Raw genomic sequence first — 20,592 nt, 5'->3', positions numbered from 1 at the left:
CGTAGTTATCGCTATGAAGGGCGGGACGTGGTCGACTCGGCAGTTCTAGAAATCGCAATGTCAAAGGAAGATTTATATTTTCTGAAGTAAGTTGTAATCGGTTGTGACATCTATCTTAGATTGGTTGAACAAAAATTAAAACTTCACAAAAACTTCCTGCATTTACTATTATAATTATTAATTACCGTAGGATCGAAAAAAACGGTATCCAGTTGGCTTGGAGATGACGATCGATGACATTCCCATATAATTTTACATATAAAAGGCACCGATGTTCATTTCGTAGCCATCGTTGACTGATCGCTGACGCTGTTTTTTTTTCGAACACTATATTCTAACTGTATTATAATGGGTAGATTTAATAAAACGATTTTATACCTTTTATCGAGGTGGTTCAGAGCAAAAACCATTTTTGTATCGCTTCGAAATTTTCAGCGAAATTAAACAATACTTCTAAAGAAAATGGCGGATGCGCAGGATAACTACGCTTTTTAAACTAGATAATTAGATAATTACGATCTTTAAAAGTAGCTTAATTTATTTTATTAGTTTAAATTCAAATTAAATTACCTAAAATTAGTCACTGATTACAATTTTATCTTAAGAATAATCTGCCTCTACCTTCCATAGTTCCTCTGTATTTGACTGTTCATATTGAACACGTCTTTGGTATTTTACTTTGAAAGTTACGCTGGAGAACTGGATCTAGAACTAACGAGACTAGTTTACTATCTGTATACAAATGCTCTACCTTACATTACGTTGGAATATCTAGATTATTGTTATGAGAAAATCAGATCCAAGGATTCCCAGCCTCAGATTCATAATGTGAATTTTCTCTAGGGGAAGACTGCTTACAATTTTATCCTATAACAAAGTCAAATGGATCAAGCCAGCTGGAGAAATAAGTGTCATTTCCTCAAAGACTAGGGGAACCTGCCGAATTTGTAATCTTCTGCAATATCAAATAACATTTTCCTAAAAACCTTGATAATGTTCAAAGAGACTTACCATTATTTCCAATATAATTTCTCATGTGAATTATTTACACAGTTTTCTTCGTTGTAAGACTATTTTTTACTTTTTACTACAGATCAGTTTGAACGTACATTTGTTTTGCACAGGTCCTACAAGCTTATTACGATATCTCACAACAGTTTTTATCACATTTCTATGAATATTTGTATCGCTCTCTATTAATTATTCCACATATATCTTGAATTTTGCCAGTACATAGCTCTAAGTTCGTCTTGAAACAAGCGATTGGTCTTTTTTAGAACTTCTGTGACGTGGGACACTACTTACGAAGCAGGATTTGGTTATTGTTTTAGTATTATTTGAAGCTGAACACTAGAACGGAAATACATAATTAACAGGTGGCTGGGTGTATTATAACGCGTATATTATTTATTACAACGGTTTCATACCTTTTATTGTTTTTTTTTCTGGTCCTTCTACGATATTCGAAGCCAACTATTCATTATGAGAAATTGACATGTCATTTTCTAAAATGTCCAAATAATATTTATTTCCTATGAAATACCTTACAAAACACATAAAAATCACCTTATCCTTAATTTACCTTCTATTTCGAGTATCTAGGAAGCAATAATTTAACTTTGTTCAGCAAACTAATTGGAAAAATAATTTGTGACCCCAGGCAACCAGTAATACACCTTCGGATACGTCATTGCCTTAATATCTCACCGGTCGCTTCCGACAAAAAATAAGTACTTATACAAAAAACAAAAGAATTTTATTTGGGATTCGCAGACGCGGCGTGCGATGTAGACTCTAATCCTAACTTTCTGGCGCTTGAGGAATGCGACGTTATGGGAACTGGCCAGCCCATAATTTAGCCCTCTTGAGTTGTTGTTAGAGAATTGTCTGCAGGCGTACGATGTCTGTCAAGGTAGTCTTGATGCCGAGGCGCCGGTCAAGTTCTACCACGAAATTCCGCATTCCTAGGTACCTTCGTTTACGGGGGGGATTGTTAAGATTCGTCTAGTCGGAGAGGCGACGCTTGCAATTAACCCCGTAAATGCTTGGAGTTATAAACTTGGGAATGTTTTTTGTCACTTTTTTTCAATCATTTTGAATTTTATAAAAGTGGTACTTAATATTTATACAGATTTACTTAAAATCAAATACGTTTAAATTGTTTAAATTAATTTTTTTTATCAGACACGCCATGAGACGTCTGGTGGCAAAAATGTTAACCTCTATGATGGATGACAATTGACAGTGACAGCCGACAGGTATATTTTTTCTAATTTTCGTTTTTGCTTGCATTTTAGTGGTTAAATTATTAAAAATTAAAATGTTGGGCGGTGGAAGAGCTCCCATTTTAGTGTTGAGTGAGTGAATTAGTATATTTTTACGTTTATCTACGTTACTAATGAGTTTTTGTATCTCCCAGGTCAAAATACGAAGCGCGAGTCAGGCCGCAAAGTTCAGCTGGAAAACATCAACGCCGGGAAGGTAATTGCACGTGCTCCAATATTTAAAGAAAACGCCTATTCTTTCATCATATTCCTCATTTATTCCATAGATTCCTTGTTGTTTTACTCATAAATTAGCTTCTAAAAGCATATCTCAAAGGCAACTGCTCAGACATAATTTGTCTTTGTTACTATAATCTTTTTTGTAAACTAATTCACTAACACGGGTTTTCTAGCAAGTCGCTGATGTTATTCGAACATGCCTCGGCCCCCAAGCGATGCTAAAAATGCTCATGGACCCCATGGGGGGCATAGTCATGACCAACGACGGAAACGCCATACTACGTGAGATCACTGTGCAGCATCCGGCAGCAAAAAGTATGATAGAAATCGCACGGACTCAAGACGAGGAAGTGGGAGATGGAACCACGTCGGTTATTGTGCTGGCCGGAGAAATGCTAGCTTCGGCAGAACAGTTTCTAGAACAACAAATCCACCCTACCGTTATTATTAAACAGTACAGACAAGCTTTAGAAGATATTATTGCTTTGCTGGAAGGTCCGCTTAGTGTTTCTATTGATAAAAATGACAAAAAAGCATTAGCTAATGTTGTATGTATTAAAAAATTTAATAAGTTTTGGAGAAAATAAATATTTGTGGTTATTTTAGGTAAAAGGCTGTATTGGTACTAAATTTATTAGTAAGTGGTCTGATTTAGCTGTGAATATTGCTCTGGATGCTGTACAGACAGTAATGTTGGAGGAGAACGGCAGGACGGAAGTTGACATCAAACGGTATGCAAAAGTAGAGAAAATACCAGGCGGATCTTTGGAAGATTCAGAAATTCTCAAAGGCGTTATGCTGAATAAGGATGTAACTCATCCCAAAATGAGGCGTTATATTGAGGTAAATCTTATTAAAACTATTTTATTATTTCATAAACAAATCCATCGATATTTTAGAACCCAAAAATTATTTTATTGGATTGCTCTCTTGAGTACAAAAAGGGCGAATCTCAGACCAATGTAGAAATAACTGCCGAAGGCGATTTTACCAGGATGCTAGAGATTGAAGAAGAGCATGTCAGAAAACAGTGCGATGATATTATAGCCTTGAAGCCTGACGTAGTGTTCACAGAGAAGGGTGTGTCAGACTTGGCCCAACATTTCCTTTTAAAGGCTGGAATAAGCGCAGTTCGGAGAGTTCGCAAATCTGACAATAACAGGATCGCCCGAGCTTGTGGGGCCGTCATAGTGAACAGAACGGAAGAACTACAAGCCTCGGACATTGGAACTGGAGCGGGACTCTTTGAAATCAAAAAATTGGGTGACGAATACTTTTGTTACATCACTAAATGCAAAAATCCTAAGGTAAGTTTTGAATTGTTTTTTTTAAACGTTTTTTATTATAATTTTAACGTTATTTCCAGGCCTGTACTATCGTTCTGCGTGGGGCCAGCAAAGACATCCTGAATGAGACCGAGAGGAATCTCCAGGACGCGCTCCAAGTGGCCAGGAATATTGTTTTGAAACCCCGTCTGGTTCCTGGGGGTGGGGCTATAGAGATGGCTGTAGCTCAGAGACTTTTACAGAAAGCCACTCACGGGCCTTACAGGGCCTTAGCCCATGCTTTGGGTAAGGATTTGTAGGTTAAAAAAATGATTTTTTAACCCGTTTTTTTTTTGAACAGAGATAATACCTCGAACGCTGTCCCAAAACTGCGGCGCGAACACTATCAGGACTTTGACGGCTTTGAGGGCGAAGCACGCCAATCATACCGATCAAAACAGTCCTTGTACGTGGGGTATTGATGGTGAAAGTGGGGAATTAGTTGAGCAGAAGGACAAAGGAATCTGGGAACCCCTGGCTGTTAAGCTACAAACGTACAAAACTGCCATAGAAACAGCTATTTTACTGTTGCGTATCGATGATATTGTGTCGGGATCCAAGAAAAAGGACAAGGAACCCAATACACCCAGTCAAATACAAGAACAGACTGCGGCAATGCAAGATTAAGTTTTTTTTGTGTCTAGCTTTTTTATATTGTAACGTTTAATATAACAGAACGCGTTTTGTACCGGCATAGTATTTTCGGTATCGCTAATTAATCGTTTTAATTTAATTATAATTCAAATTTAGCACGTATTTTTGAAGTTATTAATTTAAAATAAAAATTTTCTCATACCTCTTCTTTTTGTCAAAAACACCCAACTATCCCCTATTATTTTTGTTGTAAAATTATAAGTCTAGTTAACCAAGGTTTTTATTATTAAATAATACCGTATAATTCGAAAAAAACGGCGTCAAGTTGCCGGCAGACTTGGAAATGACGATCGATGTCATTTTCCACATAATTTAACATACAATTTCTTAGCAACAAGATAAACGATCTCTTTGGATCGTCTGGTATATTTTCTTTAAAGAAATATAATTCTTCAACTTTTCCCTCTAAAGAACAATAAAATATTTTGTTAACAATAATTTTCAAGGGCATACGCGAAGAAAGAAAATAAACGAACGTATCGATCTCTCTCTAGGCAACTCCCATTACCGTAAATTAGACAGAGCGGGCTATATTTTTTTTAGTCGATTTGTACGCCATCTAGGACGCATGAGCGTACCCGAAAACATCAATCAACTCGCGTGGGCCGCCATTTTGATTAAGTGGAATTGGTGGAGGAGAGTGGTTAGAAAATTAAGTGCGAAAAAATGTTTTAAAAAATATAAAGTGTACGGGGTGTGCGTACATTACCCGGTCCATTTTTAGGTGAGTTTTTGATCTGTTTAGTTTTTGCGAAAGTGTGACAATGGAATCGCGAGTAATTTGGGCATTTTCGTTGTTTGGAGCCAAGCCGCTTGATAATGTTTGTAAACATTTTTTCTTCGATTTTGTATTGAATTATTATCGGGTTTCTTGTCTGTTTCGTGCCTTTTTTGCACGCATTTATGTTGAATTGAGGATAAAAATAAAATGTAGTTTAATTCTGACAGAGCGGGAATAGTTTTAAAACGCTGGTATTCGAATGAGAAAATAATTTGATATCATCCCTTTAAAAAATGACTAGATTTAGTAAAATTCCCGCATTAACATCAATAAAAATAAATTTTTATTCAAACTAACACTACATAAAATGTTTCACGTATAATTTATTTTATTTTAAAGCCCAAAATGTTATTTTTTAAGTTAATTAATTTTTCAAGGTCTCCCGAAACTTGGACAAGATTTAACAAAGATTTGCGTTGATTAGAATCAATTTTAAAATAATTACACAGTTAATTACGGTTTTAACAATGAATTAAATTTAAGATTTTTCTTTGAGCCTTTAAAACTAGTCCATAAAATTGAATTTTTTTAACAGGTTTAATTCCTAATAGATGGGAGCACTAAAATGTGGCTTAGGAGCGAAAAACGTGCCAAGAGACACTTCGTGCTCAATTCCAAGAAAGGCAAAAAGGGCTTGAGGAGACCCTGGGGTGGAAAATCGTCCAGAATCAACCGCCTGTACAAGGGATGCATGAAAAAACACCCGAAAAAACCTACAATCGTCGAAACAGACCAGCAGATCGGTAGGCTTACGGAAGAATGTAAAGAAAACTACCAAGCTCAAGTAGTGCCTGAAATCTACGATCAATCCCAAGAAAAAGTCGTTGAAAATATACCTAGCGTTATCCCTGACCCCAGCGATATAGTTATCGATTCCCCAGATAAATACTATGAGTTTTACGCGACTACCAGCACCTACGGGAGTTCTGCTGATGTTCTGGAGTCCGATCTACCCAAGGAGGTTGAATATAGGTTAGTTTTATTTTATTTTACCACTGTAATTTCTTAAAATATGACTTTTTTTTAGTTCTATTCAGCTAGACGCTAACACAAACATAATCTCTTGCCAAGAAACAATAACCACAGAAGATTATTCAAACAAAATGCAGTTTAATATCACGGAAAAAAAGAGTTGCGAGTATCAAAAATACGGGATGTATACAGACAAAATGTGTGAGTCCATGTACTTTGAATATCCCCTGAAAAACGATTTTTCTCAACTCCAAATGGACCTCAGCGTTCTAAACAACGTAAATCCGCAAGATTTCACCAATATGCTGGACGAAGAAATGGCCAAGGACGTCAATATCGGTAGGAATAACATCTTTAATCTTTTTTATATATATTTAAGTAATAATTTTGACTGATTTTTAGCAAATGTAGTGTACGACTATGCCAACATTTATACCTGTAGCATGCAGGACGAAAATATGATCACTAGCGTCGGCTCTCAGCAGCATGAAAGACTAGATGCTCAGCCCGAGCACGTTGAGGTGGTCGAGGACACTTGGGAGGCGTTTGATCCGTACTTATTCATCAAGCACTTGCCTCCACTGACTTTTGAAATGAGATCGAAATGTCCGGCGCTGCCACTGAAGACCCGATCAAGTCCCGAATTCAGTTTGGTAAGTTTGATATTGAAAATCACAATCTGGCAGCGCTGTCGCCATCGCTCGTCACTTAAAGTTGATGACGTGCATCGGAAATTGTTTTGCGTTTACCATATCTCGGTCTACGTAGATCGATTCTATAAAAAATCGCTTTTGGATTAATCGATTGAAAAAATCTGGAATCGATTTTCTGAAGAATCGATTTAAATCGAACATCCCTAATATATTTACGATTTCCGTTTGCTTCAGGTGTTGGATTTGGATGAAACCCTGGTCCACTGCAGCCTACAAGAACTGAGCGACGCCAGTTTCCGATTTCCCGTACTATTCCAGGAGTGTTCGTACACTGTGTACGTACGAACGAGGCCCTTTTTCAGGGAATTCATGGAAAAAGTGTCTCAAATGTTCGAGGTGATCCTGTTCACCGCCTCGAAACGCGTCTACGCCGACAAACTACTCAATCTGTTGGACCCGGAGCGGAAATGGATCAAGTACCGCTTGTTTCGCGAACACTGTGTATGCGTCAACGGGAATTACATCAAGGATCTCTCGATTCTGGGAAGGGACCTATCGAAAACTATTATTGTCGATAATTCGCCTCAAGCGTTCGGATATCACGTAAGTTCTTGTTTTTATAGATTTTTTTCACTTATATTTGCTGTAGGAATGGGCTGATATATCGATATTTCAAAGTATCGATATGTTCCTCTAAATTTATCGATATTTGCCGGGTTTTTAGCTACTACTATACCGTGCTGGCAACTGTTACTTTTGGGTCGGCATTTACATGTGTGGAAGTAAATCGCATAGGGATCTTATTAACTTTACCCTCAAAATTTCATTCAAAACACTAAAAGGACCTGGAAGAAAATTATAATTATAATAAGTCGAAAAAATATTAAGATTTTCACACCCTGTAGCTACGAAACAAAGCAGAATCCGACCTATGTTGATATGAAAAATAAATCTTATTTTTACCTGAGGAATCTCCCATATTTTTTGAAACACCCTGTATAAACAGTTATTATTTACATCAACAAATCCCCAGCAGGAAATATAAATTCCAGTTAGTCAGCCAGGCGCCGAATATGTTCACGGTTGGCAACAATGAATATAAAATGACGTCACTAAAAGTTTAATTGGTATCGATTATAGTTTTTTTTGTCTCTGCGATAGAGATGTACAAACTTATCGATATATTTTTGTAACTATGAATAAATTTTGGCAATATTTTTAGTAAAAATATGTAATGATATAAATTATTTCGGGAACTATAAAATTAGGGTGGGTAATTATTTATAGTATTTTTTCTATTTACAGCTGAATAATGGAATTCCCATTGAAAGTTGGTTTGTCGACAGAACTGATTCTGAACTTATGAAATTACTGCCATTCTTGGAAGATCTTGTACAAATGGTAAGTTTTTTTATATTTCAGATATTGATTTACATTAATTTTCATAATAATTTCATGAATATATTAAAAGATGCACATAAAAATGTGATAAAATTATTTTTCAAAAAGTGTTTTATTTTTTAGTTTAAAATTCGTTTTTTTTTCAGAAAGAAGACGTTAGACCTCACATCAGAAACAAATTCAAACTGTTCAGCTATCTACCACCCGATTAAAAAAACCACACAATTTCGCGACAATCTCTCATTTCAGTTATTTATTTATTTAACTAAATACTCCCGTTAAAGTACTGACTAACTAAAAAAATCGGTTGTGTTTTTCGTTAATTTTTATGAAAAAACGAAAAAAAAACGAGCTAAATTATTGAAATTTTGGTGCCTTGAAAATTGGGAATTTTCTTCGAAAACTTTTGTGCAATATCGTAAACTTTATGTGATCGAAATGGTTGTTAGACTCTGATAAGTTCCCGAATAGTTTTCCAGCTAATTATCGAAAGATTTAAAAAAATATATAACTATTATAAAGGGTATCATTGAAATGGTGTAAAAAAAATCAGGGGGTAAAATAGTAAAAAAAGTTCCTATAAGTATAGGGCGGAAAATGCATTGTATTAAGGGAGTTAGGGGCACTGAAAGGGTGAATTTAAAAAACGGTTGTTTTGAAATTGCAGGCTTAAAAACGAGATAAAATTTACTCGGTTATTAATTAATTACTTGGTTACTTTTGAACCGCCATAACTTTCATAAGTTTATGTTGATTAACCAGTTGGCAACCCATCGGAGCAAACTCTTTGCCATCAATTTTCTCGAAAACCATCGCTCCGGGCGATGTGCAACAAGAGTACCTTTTTTGTAGAAAAAAGTATGTAGTTTTCAAAAAACGAACCCACGTTGCAAAAAAAATAACCTCAAAAAAGTTATTCACGAAACCCTCTACCCTTGCGAAAACTACCATTTCCGCTTTTCCAAATAATTTTTCAGTATCGCCAATTGATTTAGGGTCAAAAGTTATGGCAGAGGATTTTTTTTCGAAATTTTATCTCGTTTTTTAAGCCTGCAATTTGAAAGCAACCTTTTTTTTTAAATTAACCCTTTTAGTGCCCCTAATTCCCTTAATATGCATTTTTCGCCCTATACTTATAGGAACTTTTTTTTACTATTTTTAGGAGTACTATCCGAAACCAAACCGCGTGATTTTTTTTACAGCATTTCAATGACACACTGTATACAGGGTGGTACGAACTGTATTCCGGAAACTTCGGCAGCATATTCTGCAGATAAAAATAAGTAAAAGAGTTCGTATAAATGTATGTCCTAAAATGCTTAGTTTCGGAGATACAGGGTGGAGAAGTTTTATTTTTATTTCGATTTTTTCCAAATAATTTCTGAAGTAACGTCAATATTTCGATGAAGATTGGTGGTCTGGGAATTTTTTGACATTAGAAATTTGGATTTCGATGTCAATATGACCCGTACTTGTAGAGGGCGCCACCTACATGTGTTTTACATGTTTTGAAGCTTAATAACTTTTTGTCCGTACCTGTATAAACTACCGAGGGAAAAAATATACATCTCTGACTTTTTACAAAAGTTATTAAGCTTCAAAACGTGTAAAACCAATGACTAAAGAATCCAAGGACAAATAACACCCGACAGCAAATTGTGACGCTGGCATCAAACAGTGCCGTGGCACATATTTTTCTTAACCTAGCTGTTTGAAGCAATATTTATATTTTTTGATAATTGTTTTGACTACACCTATGGTGTATCATCCTAATTAATTACGAAAAAAACGTATTAAAATGTTAACAAACGGTACAAAACTAGTATCGACGTATAGCACATATCAAGTACATATAGATGTTAAGTTGAAGAATAATTATCGAATTCAATAAGAAAACGATAAAAGGTTGGAGTGTACTGTTATTTACCTGTGAAACGTAACTCCTGGCTCTTTCTTGTCGCTGTGGCTTTTACACTTGAAAGCTACACAATTCACCATTGTAACAAAGTTTATACAAAGTTCACTACACACAACAAACTATTAAAAATCGCTAAAATTGTCGCTGGTGACTGGATGATGACTCACTGTTTGGCATCAAACGAATGGCGTCTAACGTCACAAATTCTACTACAGCCCGTACAGGGGCGTTACATGTCCTTATATTCTTTAGTCATTGTGTAAAACACATGTAGGTGGCGCCCTCTACAAGTACGAGTCATATTGACATCGAAATCCAAATTTCTAATGTCAAAAAACTCCCAGACCACCAATTTTCATCGAAATATTGACGTTACTTCAAAAATTATTTGGAAAAAATCGAAATAAAAATGAAACTTCTACACCCTGTATCTCCGAAACTAACCATTTTAAGACACACATTTTTAAAAACTTTTTTATTTATTTTTATCTGCAGAATATGCTGCCGAAGTTTCCGGAACACAGTTCGGACCACCCTGTACATAAAAAAATCACCGGGCAAGTTTACAGAAACCTGCTTGTTAAAATATGTATCATATTTTACTAGAATTATAATAAAGAACAATATACAGGATGTCATCCTAAATCCGTGGTCTGTATTGCTCGTATCAGATAAAGACAGGCATATCTGAAATCCCAGATTTTCCATGAAGAACTTAAAAATAACTGAAAAACTATTTCTGTCTTTGTCTTACGCGTTTATAATACAGGTTTATGCGATTTAGGATGGCCCAGCCTGTATATCTTTAAAAAAAAACGTTGGTCAGTATTTTACGTATTAAATTTTTTTGCTAAGGTTTATTATTATTATTATTAATTGGGCAATGTTACCGTTTCTTATACCAGTCTTTATTTTTTTTTTAAATTAGGTATAGAACAAAAAAAAGAATATATTTAAAGACTGTTTTGTATTGTCGTATGTTAAAAAAAAGTCGAATTCGCTAATGTAAGTTCAAAATTCGACCGCAATGAGTCGTGATCTCGTAATAAATAAAGATTTCCGTGGTGTAAGAAACGTGACAGCTGTCAAACAACTTATCCACCCAACTTACTTGTACATACAGGGGGAACAATGTTATAAACATTTCTTGCCGCACTATGCTGAATACTTTATATATTTTTTAATTTTTAACAGTGAAAACGGTTTAAAATCAAATTTGCCGCTTTAAAAACTTTGAATTTGAGTCCAAAAATTCGCCTTTGTAATTTTTTAAACGTTTTTTAAATATTTTTGTAATACAATTAATTCCACGGTGATTTGACCCACTGTATTGTCTTTTCGGGTATACAGCGGTTAATTTGAGGTGCTACACGATATACCTAGAATATTTTTGACGTTTGACTGTTTCTAAAAGCCGGCAGTGAATGTTATTTCTCGACCTACCTTGACGTTAATTTAATGTGGTCATACAATACATTGTTTTGGGCTCAAATCAAGGGTTTTTATAAGCAAAATAATGGCAATATATAAAAACAAACAGCACTGTTTCAAAGTATGGTTTAGATATTTTATCGTACATATACGTAAGTATTATATCTTAATGTTGTATGTTTTATATTTTATTATGAAACAAAAAAAAAAGGTTTTATTATGATAACGTTCTCAATCAAATATATACACGAAAAAAAGTTATAGAACGATATAGACATATTAATTTGAATTAAATTTTTTATTGTTAATTTTATTAGAACAGAGTTCTTCCAAGTTTTTGTTTAAAATCGATTTTAAACATTTTATTTTAAGGTATTATCTATTGTGATCGAACGAAATTTTTTGTTAAAAAAATCATAATTTTATTTTTTGATTGTGTGTATCTTAATAGGAAAAAATTATAGAAAAAAATGCACATAGTCACTAATAATTCCATTGTACTGTTTTGTTTCTTGTACTTAACATAGTTTTTTTTTTGTTATACCTTAAGAAGTAGATTAAAAAGGTTTTTATTAATGTTGAGAAAATTTATTTATATCGCTTATAAACAAGGCCATCTAGGAATTTACCTAGTATTTCATTTTCAGTCGCTCAACATTGAAAAAAATTCTTTTAAAAATATATTAATAAAATAATATTTACACATAGAACTAGTAACAAAAGGTAATTAATTAATCCTTAATTTTTTGTATTGTTACACTTTTTTATATGCATAATAATGTTCTTTAAGTTTTTATTTAACTGCAATTATTATTGTTATCGGTAAAAAAATATTAAATTAGTATTGCAATAATTTATTTATGTTTATAAATTAATTTAATCTTTATTTTTTTAAAAATCCTTATCTTTTTACAAAATAAAATGTATATTCCTAGGAAACAAAAAGAAATAATAATCTCTTAAAAATAGTTAAACTCCCTTAATATTTAATTTATTCTTGTTTTAAGCCCTTTTTCTTAGCTTTTTATATTTCTAGGGTTGCATTAAAGTATTTATTGTTATAAGAATTATTTTGTTATACTGTTAAATTGTAGAATTATATTTAACATAGTTTTTTTTTAATTAAACCATTTAAATGTAAATCCTGGTATTTTATTTATTCAACGATTATACGGATGCATCTGGGCGGCACTTTTTATATTAGTTTTTATAGCCGATGGGGCCTTGCTCATCGACATAGCCTGCGAGCTTGGGGGTATCGGTCCCTGTCCGGGGGGTCCGCCAGGCCTGCCTGGCGCCACCATCATGCCACCTGATGTCGAATTGGGTTGACCGTTGGGATTTGGTCCCATCTAAAAAGATATACGGTTAAAAAAATGACTTTAAAGCGTCAAATTATTACTTTAAGGCCTTTTCCCATCCCTACGGCCGCTACCAGCAGGTGGGTGTCTGCCACGCTCGAGTTTTGCTGAGTGTTTCCCCTGGAAGAGGCTTCAACCTCCCATTCTTCCCTGGCTTTGCTTACTATGTCCCAAACGTGCGTTACTACCTTCTGATAGGCCGCTATTTGTTTCTAGGAGCGTAATTATTAGTATAAAATTAGAATAAACTCGTGTAATGTACCTGGGCGTTGTCGTATTGTAAGCCCTGAGCCTTGTGTTCTAATTGGAGCATTTTTTTCTCAGCCAGCGGTTCTAGTTTGGTTCTTAAATAGTCGGGAACTAGGTCATGCGAGAACGTCGTTATTCTGCCTTCAGTCATCTGAATTAATTGCTCGTCCCTTTCAGGCGATAGCATTAAAGGTAGGACGGTGAGATTTCTAAGGTTTGTACACTTTTCATGACTCAGGACTTTCGATAGTGAAATTAACTAGAACAATACGTTACCTAAGGATGATTCTGTAAGGTTATAGGTAGTTTTACCTTACCTGGCCCGATATTAGTGCGTAATTATCCAAAAACTTCGGCCAATTCAACGACTCGTACTCGTTTTCGATTTTAAATATCATGGAAGCGAGGGATGCTTTCAGATCGTTGACGCGCTGAATTATGGATTCTAAGGAGGATTCTAGTTGTTTTTCTTCGCGTTGTTGCATCTTGTTTTAATAATTTTCAGAACAAATAAATCTTTGATAAACAAACACTGACAGAAAGTTCTCACATAACCTAAAAAATTCTTCTTCTTTTCTAAAAATATGGCGCTTAACCGAAATTGTGGATGTTTTTAAGCCAAAAACAAATCCGTTGCTAATTTCAGTGTCGACAACCTCAAAAATTTGAGATTTTGGTGCACGTATCCTTTGGAGCGATTTGTAATAATTTTTATCAAAGTTAAAAGATGTTCAATATTTAAATAAGATATTACTTAGTCTCCTGAAGATCTAGCAGTTTATTTGTAGTATAAGATCATGAATGCATTGGTAAGTATATCGTCTATATTTTAAATTCTTTCTTTACACTCCTTGGTCTTTTAATTTTCTTTGCATTACTTGACAAAACAATGGAAACTAAACGAAAATTCTTAAATTTCCAGGATAAAACCAAACCGTAAACACGATTATTCGTGGTATCATGCGCCTGAAACGTCCCAAGTTAATCGTAGGAATAATATTGCTTGTATGGTCAACAGTAATATTTATATTCTTCTCGAACAATTTTGGTGAGCAATACAAGTCTTTTAACAACCATTTGAACCGATTGGAAGACGGCATACAGCAACAATTCAAGTTAAACAACGTTATAATTAGCGAGGCACGCACGTTTCTAGAATTTAAGAAAGAAGGCCACAAAGATGATAGGAATTCGAATCATCAACAAAAACAAGTCCAGTTTCGAGATGTAAAAATACCAATTCTTGTTATTGCTTGCAACAGAATTACCGTCACACGTTGCCTGGATGAATTGTTGAAGTATCGGCCTGACCCTGACAAATTTCCAATATTTGTTAGTCAGGTAAATAAGTTTTTTTAATATATATATATATATATATATATATATATTTAACAGTGTAACATTGTGTGTTTTTTAAATAAGGTTGTTTATTAAACGAGTCTGAAAAAATGATGAAATAACGTACAGGAACTAAGGCTGATGAACTTGCCTGTATGTGGTAATGATTTAACCAAATAATAACTAAAATAATCCTAACTGTAGTATCAGTGTTGTTACACTCTACTTTATTTATTCTGTAATTCAAATAATGATGTTCTGCTTGGATTATTTGTTCTTAATATTTACTTAATGGGCATTCTCACCACTCGTGTACTTGATAAACATTATTTGGAATTGGTATACAGGGTATACATGGGGCGTTGGGCATTTTTTATACCCGAATTTCTAAGTTATTTATTTCTTTTTTTTTCAAGGTATTTTGAAAAAAGCAATTAAAAGATAAAGACGCGGCCAAGACTATCAAAATGTTGATCTAATAACAATTTGACGTTTGTACTATTACGTGAAAAGCAACTTTTTTCCAAAACCTACCATGACTTCACTGAATCATCTTTTCTTGTTCACTATTATTAATATCTTAATTATTAGATATTAATACATCTGGTACCGTATGATCGAATAAAAACGGCGTCCAGTTGGCTTGGAAATGACGATCAATGACATTTCCCGTATAAATTGACATATAAAATGACAGCGATCTTCATTTCATAGCCATCGCTGACGCCGTTTTTATTCGATCATACGGTATATTATGGTATTCTGGTATTTCGTCGATTTTAAAATAAACTAACTGTTTCTATCTTATTTTTTTGTTAGAATGGGCCTAATCAAGAGGGCTACTGATACTGTATTGTAAAAATAAGGCAATTAAGGGCTTATTTTTTGGTATTTATTATAATTTTGCTAATGTCTTCGGTTTGAAAGAAGATATCAAGATGCGGTTTTCGCTGACTTTTTAAGCTTTTACTACTCTTTACTATCGGTTAAAATTACATATACTATTGCATTTGATTTTTTTGAAAAAACGCGCAATGTTTGTTAAATTGTAAGACAACGCCCCCTAGCGTCTACGTTCAAAAGCTTATTATTATTGTTTATATGGTACAATATAGAGTAAGAAACGCTCTTTTAAACGAGCCCTCGCTTGTTGGATTCCGATCATCCAGTCCAGAGTTATTAATATTTAAATAACCTAACCTCCACCACTTTATTTTGGTAGATAGGGGAAAATGGCTCTAACAAAAAATATTCAAAATTTACTGAACATTATGAAGCTATTACTTATAGTACACCTTATCTAGGCAAAATGGTGTAAAAACTACATTTTCTTATTTTTTGTTGCAGTTGTGCCCCCTAGCAGTCGTTCTACAAACTTTAAAATAATTTCCAGCAATTTCCCATAGTCCCTTTAGTTATAAATATTTTTTTTCCGCGATACAGCCGAGAGCTATTCTTAGTGGGACACCCTGTACATAAGTGACCAATATTATGGAATTTTTTGTATATAATGAAATTAAATAATACATTTTTTCCTTGATTTTTAAAAAAATCTTGGGAATTTCCAAATTAGAAATAAATCCAAGTACCTACTTTTAATAATCTTATAATGGAAATAATTCTGTTTGTTCAGCTGATTAGATACCATTTTTATTGATTATTTTTTTGACTTTATTTTGAGTATCTTTACTAAATAATTTAAAAGAATTATACAGGCTGTCCCCCATTTATATCCCTGTAGTTTTTTTTTGTTTAATAGTATTTGCCTAATTTTAGGATTGTAATCACGACGAAACAACTAGTATTATTCAAAGCTACGGACCTTCTTTAACCCTAATCCAACAACCCGACCAATCAGACATACCGGTACTGCCCAAAGAAAAAAAATACAAAGGGTACTTCAAAATCGCCAGGCACTACAAGTGGGCCCTGAACCAGATGTTCTTCAATTACAATTATTCCACGTCCATAATCGTTGAAGGTAGATTGAACGCACCTACGGACATATGTAGGACAGCCTGTATAACATTTCTTTTCCAGATGATTTAGAGATATCCCCGGATTTTTACGAGTACTTCCTTGGAACTTATCCGTTGCTGGTCAAAGATCCCACGTTGTGGTGTGTATCTGCCTGGAACGATAACGGTAAACAGGACTTGATAAACAGTGATAAACCCGAATTGCTATACAGGACGGACTTTTTCCCCGGCTTGGGATGGATGCTGACCAGGGATCTGTGGTCGGAACTTGAATCTAAGTGGCCTAAAGCGTAAGTTAATTTCCTCGTTTTATATCCATTAAATCTATACTAATATATAAAATGACTGACTCACCGATTAATCACGATCCTGCTCAAACCACTCAACGTAAGAAGCTCAATTTTGGCATACAGGTTGATTCTAGGGTGTAGAGGTTCGATAAGAAGGGATTTTTCGAAATTTCAGTTCCAAGGGGGTGAAACCACCCCTCAATATTTTTTATTTAAAAAATGGTCAAATTTCCGGAAAAACTGCTTAAGCGCGTATATTTTAATTTGTTTTTTTAAATATTTTAAGATTTTTTAAAAATGTGTACAGGGTGTTTCGAAAAATCTGGTCATTGATTAATCACGATCCTGCTTAAAGCGCTTGACGTAAAAAGCTGATTTTCGGAAAACGGATTGACTTGAGGGTGTAGAGGTTCGATAAGGAGGGGCTTATCGAATCTCAAATTCCAAGAGGGTGAAAACGCCCCTCAAATATTACAATATTTGTTATTTAAAAAACGGTTAGTCTTTCGGGAAAACGCTTGGACAAGCATAATTTATTTTGTTTTTTACATATTGTGAAATTTTTTAAAAATAATACAGGGTGTTCCAAAAAGTTAGGTAATTGATTAACCACGATTCTGCTTAAACTGCTTGACGTAAAACGCTTATTTTTGGCAAACGGATTTTTCGAAAGTCAAATTCCAACGAGACGAAACTACCCCTCAAATATTACCAAGTTATACAATAATATCGCCATGTTGTTTTTTCTCATGCTGACATAAATGTGAGGAAATTTTATCCAGTTTGTATGTTAATGGAAATTCTTGCTTTGCTTTATCATCACCATTACAAATGATTAATTCGACGCGAACGAAGTCGCGGGTACACGCTAGTTTATTTATAAAATTGTAAAAATATGTTTTTTTAAGGTATTGGGACGACTGGATGAGATCTCCCGCTCAAAGACAAGACCGGTCTTGTATCAGACCGGAAATATCCAGAACCAAGACTTTTGGTAAACTAGGAGTCTCCAAGTAATATTTTCTCTTTTTTTTTTTTGAACTGTATACATTCAAAATAAGTTTAAAATTTCTATTTTAGCGGGATGTACTTCGATAGACACTTAAAGTTTATCAAACTTAACGAAAAGTTCGTGCCTTTTACAGAAATGAACCTTACTTACTTACTAAAGGTAAATTTTACTTGTATAATATACGGGGTCCGGCAATAGTGCGTAAAAAATATGTTTTTCAGTCTTTCTTGAAAAACTTATTAAAAATGCAAGAACTGTCCCGAAATCAAAACTATATTATATATTTACTTTAGAAAGTCTATACTTACTTTGCTACAAATATCGTTATGTTAAATCGTACAGGGTGTTCAAAATTCTACGCCAAAAAACTTTGAAAAATATAAAATAATTTTTCTTTGTTTTTTTTTAACTGAACACCCTGTATATTATTTTTTTTATTAGATGGAGAATTAAAAAATGAACTTTTTTGTATTTAAAATACAAGAGAAAAATCATGGGGTGGCTTTGATAAAAATTTATATTATGAAATATAAAACAGCAAATATCTGCGAAACCGTTAAAAATTTTGAACTACTCTAAATACAAAAAATGTCCATTTTTTAATTCTCCGTCTATTGAAAAAATAATATACAGGGCGTTCCGTTTAATAAAACGAGGAAAAATTATTTTATATTTTAGAAAGTTTGGCTTAGAATTTTGAACACCCTGTATGATTTAAGGTTACAATATTCATAGCAAAGTAAGTATGGACTATCTAAAGTAAATACCTAATATAGTTTTGATTTTAGCACAGTTCTTGTATTTTTAATAAGTTTTTTTAAGAATGACTGAAAAAAAATTATTTTTTATTTATTTATTAATATCTCCGAAACTATCAAAATATATTTACTCAAAATGCCCAAAATGCAATATTATACAGGGCGTTTCATTTACAAAAAAATCATCCCAATCCACTCACACTTTCTTAAACCGTTTTTATTCTAGAAGCTAGAGATGCCAGACACACTATTGCCAGACCCTGTATATGTATAAATCGCGTACTCCTATAGTTATTCTCGCGTAACTTTCCTCCGTTTGGATATTTGACATTGTGTACAGTAAAGTCTGTATTTTTTATTTGAACTAAAGGTTGCCGTACACCATGCGACATGCCGGAACGAGGAAAAGTTACCTGAAATTAACTGTGCGATAAATATCACTTTTTTTTTGTAGGATACTTATGAAAAAGAGTTTGTAGCATTAGTTTACAAGTTGCCTGTGATAAGTTACGACGACCTGAGAAACAATAACGTCAGTTATAACGGATCGGTTCGTATAACATACAGAAAAGTGAACGAATACAAGAGCGCGGCTAAGAAACTAGGATTAATGGACGATTTTCGGGTAAATATAATTTTTACGCGCCTTTTTTTCTTGGCCACTGTGTAGCTATAATCAATATTAATATCAATTTTTCATAAGCGTTAATAATTTAGTTTTATTATTTATATTGGGGTTGACATGAACCGTCCTTATACAAAGACGGTATCTATGGTAAACGCAAAACAAATTCCGATGCACGTCATCAATTTTAAGTGACAAGCGATGGCGACAGCGCTGCCAGATTGTGATGGATTTATGATTTGCCAAAATTTCATTTAGTCGATATGATTGATGAGGTGCATCGGAAAATGTTTTGCGATTACAATAGTTTTACCGATAGTCTACGAATAAAAAAGGGATGTATATTGGGTTGCCTAATATTTACGGCAATGTAAATTGATAAAAAAACTTGATATTTATTTTTTCGGATAGGGTGGAGTTCCACGGATGGCCTACAAGGGTATCGTAACGTTCTTTTACAAGGGCAGGACCGTACATTTAGCACCCCCGGCCAATTGGCAAGGGTACGACTTAACCTGGAGTTAACACACAAATCGTTTCATCCCATATTTTGTATGAAAAACAAACTCTCTTTGAAAAAAACAAAACTGAACTGATTTTTTTTATTTTAAAAAGGTGTAGGTACACGTTTAATCTTCCTTGTAAAGGTTTTTGTTTTTGCGGTACCAATAAAGCCTTAAAATAAAACTTGCATTTATGTATGGAAGGATTAAGCAACTCTAAAAATATTTATGTTAATTTTGTGAAAGAAAAACATGACAGCCAAAGGTTAAAACTAGTGTAGTGTATTTTAAAAATGCATCTAAAAGTTTTATTTTGTTAAGAATTAATTTATTTTTGTATTTGATCTATAAAATAATAGCCAAAAAAAGCAAATTTAAATTTTGTTGTAATAAAAAGTGTAGCATGTCTGAATAATTACTTATATTAATATCCCAAAGATATATTTTATATTTTTTCTCTTATGTTTAACATTTTCCTGATGTCAGTCGCAGCTTAGGAATATCTAAGCTGTATTAATTATAGAAACAATTATTGTGAATTGTGCCAATAAAGGGCATTTACAGATTTATATGTATATATAATTCGATGAACAAACATGTAAAACGCTTTTATTGTAAATAAAGATTGTTTAATAAATAAATATATTTTTTTGTACCTTGAACTATCTATCAGATATAAAATGTCGATAATACTCTGATAATACGTAAATCAAGCTTAATAAAGATATTTTAGTAAAGTTTAGTAAATTCATATACAAGGGTATTACCAAAAATACGTGGTAAAATGGTACAAAGTTCGAATCGTATGAGGCTACTCATAGATGCTAACCCAACAGGC

At 33.7% G+C, this 20,592-nt stretch overlaps 4 protein-coding genes and 1 long non-coding RNA gene across 5 annotated transcripts; 3 read left to right on the top strand and 2 right to left on the bottom strand.

Moving 5' to 3' along the window:
* Positions 1-576: 576 nt before the first annotated feature.
* LOC115882657 lies at positions 577-2,074 on the bottom strand. Its single transcript, XR_004050222.1, has 5 exons — positions 1,567-2,074; positions 1,428-1,505; positions 1,012-1,350; positions 762-955; positions 577-711 (listed from the first exon to the last, which is right to left on the bottom strand). It is a non-coding gene; the product is annotated as an uncharacterized LOC115882657 (long non-coding RNA).
* Positions 2,075-2,206: 132 nt separating this feature from the next.
* Positions 2,207-4,624, top strand: LOC115882656 (T-complex protein 1 subunit gamma). The gene is made up of 7 exons (XM_030900851.1): positions 2,207-2,357; positions 2,420-2,481; positions 2,678-3,052; positions 3,111-3,347; positions 3,404-3,811; positions 3,871-4,075; positions 4,131-4,624. The coding sequence occupies exons 1-7, from the start codon at positions 2,321-2,323 to the stop codon at positions 4,454-4,456; spliced, it is 1,650 nt and encodes a 549-aa protein (XP_030756711.1). The 5' UTR covers positions 2,207-2,320; the 3' UTR covers positions 4,457-4,624.
* A 457-nt stretch (positions 4,625-5,081) lies between these two features.
* LOC115882908 (CTD small phosphatase-like protein 2) lies at positions 5,082-8,854 on the top strand. The gene is made up of 7 exons (XM_030901172.1): positions 5,082-5,207; positions 5,800-6,236; positions 6,292-6,575; positions 6,639-6,889; positions 7,124-7,492; positions 8,195-8,290; positions 8,437-8,854. The coding sequence occupies exons 2-7, from the start codon at positions 5,830-5,832 to the stop codon at positions 8,500-8,502; spliced, it is 1,473 nt and encodes a 490-aa protein (XP_030757032.1). The 5' UTR covers positions 5,082-5,207; positions 5,800-5,829; the 3' UTR covers positions 8,503-8,854.
* A 3,944-nt stretch (positions 8,855-12,798) lies between these two features.
* LOC115882907 (mediator of RNA polymerase II transcription subunit 8) lies at positions 12,799-13,816 on the bottom strand. Its single transcript, XM_030901171.1, has 4 exons — positions 13,567-13,816; positions 13,263-13,508; positions 13,042-13,212; positions 12,799-12,991 (listed from the first exon to the last, which is right to left on the bottom strand). Exons 1-4 carry the CDS (start codon positions 13,732-13,734, stop codon positions 12,800-12,802), a joined length of 777 nt encoding a protein of 258 aa, XP_030757031.1. The 5' UTR covers positions 13,735-13,816; the 3' UTR covers position 12,799.
* Positions 13,817-13,904: 88 nt separating this feature from the next.
* On the top strand, positions 13,905-20,397 carry LOC115882906 (alpha-1,3-mannosyl-glycoprotein 2-beta-N-acetylglucosaminyltransferase). The gene is made up of 8 exons (XM_030901170.1): positions 13,905-14,058; positions 14,172-14,590; positions 16,364-16,568; positions 16,628-16,856; positions 17,765-17,869; positions 17,937-18,027; positions 19,081-19,251; positions 19,663-20,397. Exons 2-8 carry the CDS (start codon positions 14,210-14,212, stop codon positions 19,774-19,776), a joined length of 1,296 nt encoding a protein of 431 aa, XP_030757030.1. The 5' UTR covers positions 13,905-14,058; positions 14,172-14,209; the 3' UTR covers positions 19,777-20,397.
* Positions 20,398-20,592: the final 195 nt, after the last annotated feature.

The sequence above is a fragment of the Sitophilus oryzae genome, unplaced genomic scaffold, assembly GCF_002938485.1.
Source record: "Sitophilus oryzae breed Bouriz unplaced genomic scaffold, Soryzae_2.0 scaffold_179_pilon_pilon, whole genome shotgun sequence".
NCBI lineage: Eukaryota > Metazoa > Arthropoda > Insecta > Coleoptera > Curculionidae > Sitophilus > Sitophilus oryzae.
Note: the sequence above shows the minus strand (reverse complement) of the source record. Positions and strands in the feature narration are given on the sequence as shown.

What these genes read in the sequence shown, in the direction of transcription:
- LOC115882656 (XM_030900851.1), top strand. Translation starts at nt 2,321, where the DNA reads ATGTTGGGCGGTGGAAGAGCTCCCATTTTAGTGTTGA. An exon ending in AGCTCCCATTTTAGTGTTGA is followed by an intron (nt 2,358 to 2,419) that starts GTGAGTGAATTA and finishes TGTATCTCCCAG; the next exon opens with GTCAAAATACGAAGCGCGAG. An exon ending in CTAAATGCAAAAATCCTAAG is followed by an intron (nt 3,812 to 3,870) that starts GTAAGTTTTGAA and finishes CGTTATTTCCAG; the next exon opens with GCCTGTACTATCGTTCTGCG.
- LOC115882908 (XM_030901172.1), top strand. Translation starts at nt 5,830, where the DNA reads ATGTGGCTTAGGAGCGAAAAACGTGCCAAGAGACACTTCGTGCTCAAT. An exon ending in GGCCAAGGACGTCAATATCG is followed by an intron (nt 6,576 to 6,638) that starts GTAGGAATAACA and finishes ACTGATTTTTAG; the next exon opens with CAAATGTAGTGTACGACTAT. An exon ending in CTCAAGCGTTCGGATATCAC is followed by an intron (nt 7,493 to 8,194) that starts GTAAGTTCTTGT and finishes TTCTATTTACAG; the next exon opens with CTGAATAATGGAATTCCCAT.
- LOC115882907 (XM_030901171.1), bottom strand. Translation starts at nt 13,734, where the DNA reads ATGCAACAACGCGAAGAAAAACAACTAGAATCCTCCTTAGAATCCATA. An exon ending in ACGCACTAATATCGGGCCAG is followed by an intron (nt 13,509 to 13,566) that starts GTAAGGTAAAAC and finishes GTATTGTTCTAG; the next exon opens with TTAATTTCACTATCGAAAGT. An exon ending in GGATGGGAAAAGGCCTTAAA is followed by an intron (nt 12,992 to 13,041) that starts GTAATAATTTGA and finishes ATATCTTTTTAG; the next exon opens with ATGGGACCAAATCCCAACGG.
- LOC115882906 (XM_030901170.1), top strand. Translation starts at nt 14,210, where the DNA reads ATGCGCCTGAAACGTCCCAAGTTAATCGTAGGAATAATATTGCTTGTA. An exon ending in CACGTCCATAATCGTTGAAG is followed by an intron (nt 16,569 to 16,627) that starts GTAGATTGAACG and finishes TTTCTTTTCCAG; the next exon opens with ATGATTTAGAGATATCCCCG. An exon ending in GAATCTAAGTGGCCTAAAGC is followed by an intron (nt 16,857 to 17,764) that starts GTAAGTTAATTT and finishes TGTTTTTTTAAG; the next exon opens with GTATTGGGACGACTGGATGA.